Source organism: Neophocaena asiaeorientalis, unplaced genomic scaffold (assembly GCF_003031525.2).
Source record: "Neophocaena asiaeorientalis asiaeorientalis breed wild unplaced genomic scaffold, Neophocaena_asiaeorientalis_V1.1 scaffold546, whole genome shotgun sequence".
Lineage (NCBI taxonomy): Eukaryota > Metazoa > Chordata > Mammalia > Artiodactyla > Phocoenidae > Neophocaena > Neophocaena asiaeorientalis.
Genome location: NW_020175442.1, coordinates 1,925,892 through 1,931,891, shown reverse-complemented (window position 1 = coordinate 1,931,891; position 6,000 = coordinate 1,925,892). Strand labels below are relative to the sequence as shown.

Sequence of the window (6,000 nt, the reverse complement as noted above, 5' to 3'; positions counted from 1 at the left end):
CCTGAAAGACAGTGTGTAAAGTTGGAAGGAGCTCTAGGAGTTTCCAATTTAAGCTCACATTTAGTGGTCCACCAAGGGGATAGAATTCTCTGGTAAACATCCCAGAAAACAGATCTGTTTTTGTGTGTGTTTAAATTCTCTTGAGTATGCCATGAGTCGCATCATCGTGTAGAACAACGCTCTGGTTATTTTCACTCCAAGTTCTAACAGGGCTTGTGTTTGTCGTTAAGTCACCTTCATGAATGTCTTCATGGGGCTTGCCTTCATTATGCCTAGTCAATCAATTAAAAGAGGGCCAAGCATTCTTATTGCCCCCACTCCCTGAATGATTAGGGAATTGATGAGCTAATAAGAACAAAACACTCTCAACCTCCTACAGTTAGTCTACAAGCACGGGGCATGGCATGCCTTGTAGTCCATGTGGGGCAGCGGCAGATGAAGAGAGCTGCACTCCCCATGCCTCCCTGGTCCCCCCACTGCCTGATGATGCTGCTGCTGGGCTCTCTCAGGCCCGGATCCTGGGACATCCAAACTCAGGGTGCCAGGGCAGCAGGGGCATTGAAATTGCTAAATTTTGATTATCAACATTTATATAAAGCATCAAAGTGCTAACTGTGAAGGAAATTAGAGTTTTTTTCAAGGCTTACATTTGTTCTATGGTTAAGTATGGTTTTTATTTGGAATTACACAAATGGAGGCATAAGTGCTTAGGGCTTCTAAAAGTTACATTATGGCCTCAAGTCTACCAGTCACTTAAAAAAAAATGTCACCAAGAAACTTCAGTTTACTTCCAAAAAATTATTTCTTTCCAAGCAGGCAGTCTTCACAAAGGACTAAACGCTCTCACCCATATAGATTTAACAGAACACCTTGGACAGTGCTACAAATCTAAGGAGAAAATGAAATCTTGCTTGGCTCGGGAGTAGCCCATGCTTTGAGTCAAGGGCTGGTCTGGAAAGGTCTAGATCAAATTTTTAGAGCCATCATCACAATGACTTGCAGATAAACTCGGGGTCCTAGGATTTGAATAGGAACATTCTTTCCTTGTTTTTTTCCCCCAACTAAGAGATGGGTTTGCTGTGTTCTTGGTGAGCCCTGTGATGGCTGGCACTTGTCATCTGCAAATATACATGACTCCTCTACTCTGGCACCAGTGCTAAGATATGTGTGTGCATAAAAACAAAAGCTATATATTTCCACCCCGAGTCTCCATAGTTGGAGCCCCTCCAGACACCATTCTGAACATGACACTCTGCTGCAGGGTACTAAAAATGGTGCTTTGCTCAAAATAAAACCTTTAAAGATCCCTTAGTAGCTATTCAGGGATGGGAATTCAATCTCAATTCTCCACCCTTTGCCCAGCTGTAGGTTCAAAATGCTTACATGAAACACTGAGAGTATGTACTTCCTGGCAAATCTGATTTTTCTTCTGCAATAGACGCATGTGCTATAGTTACCGCAAACTATATTTTTACTTAGAAAACACACAAGGTAATAATGCACCTCCAACCATAGAAAACAGATCCTCTTTTTTTATTTTATTTTATAGGTAGCTTTGGTATAAGCTTAGATAGACCCACTTATTACACAGTTTGTGAAATCTATACCTTCAAATCATACTACTCTCTATTTTAGGCCATTATATCTAAAAGCATGACTTCTCAAATCCTTTTATTACAAGTAGTTCTTGCACATAAATGTTACACCACAACAGCAAAAAAAAAATGTAAACTTCTTTTGCAAACTACATAAATACTATAATATCTGCCTTGAAGTTATTCTCATTTTAGAATCAGAAGATACTCTATATGCTTTACATAGAAAACTCTGGTCAGTAGCCTATGTATATAAATTTTTTTTTTTTTCTTACTGACTTGCCTTTCATGTTGCCTACTTAGGTCTTTGAAGGAGAAAACTTTTAAATAGAACCCAGATCAAACTTCAATCCACAAGTAAAACAAGTAGTGGAAACATGTCAATAATTGTGGATAAAATATGAGGTGTGAAAATTATTCTAAATACTAAATCTGACAAGTCACCAGTGGCATGGAAGGAACTGGAAAGACTCATTTAAGCTCAAATTTGATCCTATATGCAAGGAACTCAGCCCGCATGCTAATATACTTTTTTACCCTGCTGAATGTCTGTTTTCAAACAAATCACCTCTTTCTATTTTAGAGCACAACAGTTCATTTCTACAACTGTAGTCCTAGACTGGAAAGTCTGGGTGGTCAGTGAATTTATTTCACCATCACTGTCTGTGATGTCTTTAAATACAAATTCGAAGTGTGTAAATATACAGGTGTGTATACACACGCACGCACACTGAGAGGACCACATCAAAGCCTCTTTTTCTTTTTCCTGCAAGAAGAGTTTTTAACGTTTACCTTTTTTGTTATTACTTCAAAGTAAATCTTTTTCCTCAGAATGTTCTTTCAGTTAAAAATCAAGTAAATTAATCTGGAGCCCTGACTGATTTGTTATTCTGAGATTCCTATTGAACACCTAGCTACTGGCCATGATTTGTTTGAGGAGAAAAACATCACTGCTGAAGCATTTTTTAAAATTTCAGATGCATGCAGAAAGAACTACATAGGCTTTCCAAGCAGCTACATAAGGTGGCTCAAGTAACATTTTTATTTATTTTGGCCTAAGCCCTTTAACAGCATCCTTTGGAAACACAAAGGGAATGGCTACAAGATGGTGGCAGAGCCCAGGATGCATGGCCTGGTGGGCGATGCTCCAAGGGGTTCACAGGATGTCAGGCAGGAATCCACCGTGCTGCCTTCCCTCTTTCTGTGCGTTTTCTCTAAATGCATTGTATCCTCTCTTTCCCACCCATGCTTTTAAATGATGAAAAACAATTTAAAAAAAAATTTCCCAATGATTCATTCAGAGCTCAAATAACACTGTATGTGGGCTTAGTTACAGACAGGTAACCATTCTGAACAGTTCTCCCAGACGAAGGCTGGGCCAGGCAGAGGGGCACTGAAGCCTAGGAGCTGCTCTTGTTGCAGACCTGGCCTCGGTTGCTATTATCCTCCATATACTGGCTGCCCCCCGTGTCGCTCTGGCTGAGGACCACGGAGGGGATGTGGGAGGGCCGCCTCTCTGGGTTCTTCTCCTGCGAGAAGCAGCAGAGCATCCTCTTCATGGTGCTGTACATGTCCTCATCCTTGTAGGAGTAGATGATGGGGTTCATGACGGAGTTAAGCAGCGCCAGCAGCAGGAACCACCTTTTCACATGCTGCACGTTGCACCACGTGCAGTTCAGGCCATCGAGCAGCAGAACCACCAGACCTGGTGTCCAGCACACGACAAAGGCCCCTGGAGGGAGAGAGAGGAAGCAACAGGCACTCAGACCTCAGGCTAATTATTTGGGTTTCTTCTCGCCCGGTCTTCAGTCAGTGGTGTCAAGGGACCTTGAGGATTTGTTCTGACAACTGCAAAGCAAACTTCCAGCCTTCCTCTGAGCATTTGAGACTGGGCTTCTTAGAAGCAAACAGACTCTTAACCACGTTCCACTTCACCTTCTTATCTGCTTACCCAGGTACCGTAATTAGGGGCTTACACTTATCTCTTACTTCTTGAGCACAACGCGGACCTTATTTCTGTTTGTTCTCCGAATCACACTAGGAGGCTGTGCAGTCATTATCCACACTCTGCAGGTGAGAAAACTGAGGCCAAATCCCAGGGTCTATGTGGGGAAGCCTCACACACTTAACCCTGCACTCTGCTGTTCTCCAAATCAGACGTTCCAAATGCTCTCCCGAAAATAAGATGCATTGCATCTATGGGAGTCTCCTAGTCTTTTTATCAACTCACCTGCTCAAAAACTGTATTCTTTACAAATCCATGTTACTGCCGAGTAAGCACTAAATTCTTTTTGACATGGTCATAGGCCATCTGCTTAATAATCTATTCTAGGCTGAGATATTTTTGTCAGAAATAAATCTTTCTCTTTCACGATGAGATATCAATGTGTATTTTATTAACACATTTATTTATTTAGCATAATGTTAGCACCAATGGCACATGAAGGGGGGTCTGTTCTGAGTCTCTACCCACATGATCATACTTAGCTTACCTCAAACTTTCTGGTATGTTTTTCCTAAAATATGAGACACATGTTCAATGTCCCTACTTAGTCATCATAACAACAGATAACAATGACAGCTAACACATCAACGCTTCCCTTTATTAACTCATAGAACCCACACTCTGAAATAGACATCATTATCATCCTCAGGAAACTGAGGCACAAGAGAAGTTCAGTAACTTGCTTACAGGCCAATAGCTTGTAAGGGACATTGAAGTTTGAACCTAGGCAGTCTTCCTCCACAGGCTGTACACTGGGCCACTATGGGACCTGCCTCCATACTGGGACGTGGTTTCTTTCTGCCAAACTCCTTCTGATTTCTGAAGGCCCTTACTTATCCACTGAACAAAACAGTCATTGTGAGGTTTCAATGTGCCAAGAACTGTACCAGACAGTGAATGAGGTGAAGACCATGCGGTGCGGGAACAAAAGGGCTAATGGGAGAGATAGAACGAACAAGCAAGTCTGTGAACCGTATCACCAACTAGTTACTCTTCCTGGTTAGAGTCAGACCTGGACAGTATCCCTCATGGTGCTTTCTCTTCCTTCTGAGAGATATAATAATAAGCAGGTCAAGAATTATAAAGAGGCAGTATGAGGCTGTGAAACTCCGAGAGCTATGGGGTCAGACAGCTACGCCCAGCCCCTCACCTTACACGCCGCTAGTGAGGCAAATAACTCTTCTGAGCCCTCATTCCCTTGTTTAATAAGGATAATGATCCCGACTCATGAAGTGGTTGTTAAGAGTCAGAGGTAATGAAAAGTGGTGTCTAATACCGTGTTGGGTTCACTCAGCAGTGGTTATCGTGAGATGCTTTGTCAAAGACATCTGCCAAAAGTAGACGTGCAGGAGTTCTCAGGGGGTTTCGCTTCCCATTTCAGAACTACAGCTCTCCAATGGCTCCCTTTTTTCTCCATCCTGTATTATTTTTGGTTTGGCTGACATATGTGAAGAAAGAAGTGAACTTAGAGATAAAATATCAGGGATTTGGGTCCTAATTCTTCACTTACTGTACAACTCTGGGAGATCCATGTCATCGGTCTGGGCTTCATCTTCCTAAACTGTAAATTGAGGATGTTAGGCAAGTTCTGGGTTTTTCAAACTGTGGACCAAGGCACCTTAGTGAGTATGCAATCAATTTAATGAATTTGGAAAAGTTTCTTTTTATTTTTTTAATGAAAGAATGGAAATGCAAATGGAATGGAATAGCTCAGAGTATATTACACAGACCAAGAGAAGTATTGTTTCATGAAACTTTTGTTTCAGTTTTACATACTATATTTACGTGTGCATTGGTTATAAAATAAAATATTATTTTTGACTGTTGGGATTAGTCAAAAAGTTTGAAAAACACTAATTTAGATAACCTTTAAGGCTGCATCCAGCTCCAGCGGTCTGTATTTCCCGTAGAAGTAACACTTTTGTTCTCTCTGCCATTTCTGAGACAGGGTTACTATGTTGTCAGGAGGGAAGAACTAAACAAAGCAGACATCAAAAGCTGTAGCTACCAACTTTGATGTGAAGAGTCCTTTCTGTGTGAGATTGCAGAATTCCAAAGAAATCCTAGTGGGAGTGTTCCAAGGTTTTTGTGTGAATGGGTAGGAGGGAGAAACATTGATAAACTTTATACTTAGTTAAATACGCATGTCAAAATTTAATAGTGTATATAACTTCCAAACCAATGGAGGGGGAAGGATGCAAGTAAAGAAAAGGAAAAAAAAAAAAGTCTCAATGCGTAAGAAAGGAGGGAAACATAGAAAAATGGGATAAAGAAAAAATTAAGAAGCTGGAAATGAATCCAGATAAGTTGATCCTTGAACAACACAGGGGTTAGGGGCGCTGACCCCTGCACAGTCAAAAATCCGTATGTAACTTTACATTTGGCCCTCGTATCTATGAT

The 6,000-nt window shown here is 41.2% G+C and overlaps 1 protein-coding gene across 1 annotated transcript in view; it reads right to left on the bottom strand.

Annotated features, from left to right (window-relative positions):
* Nucleotides 1-2,995: 2,995 nt before the first annotated feature.
* The window catches only part of LPAR3 (lysophosphatidic acid receptor 3), a 45,738-nt gene continuing 42,733 nt past the window's right edge, over nucleotides 2,996-6,000 (bottom strand). The window contains exon 2 of the mRNA XM_024767880.1: nucleotides 2,996-3,327. Within this exon, the coding sequence (XP_024623648.1) occupies nucleotides 2,996-3,327 (332 nt within the window). The remainder of the gene's footprint in view (nucleotides 3,328-6,000) is intronic.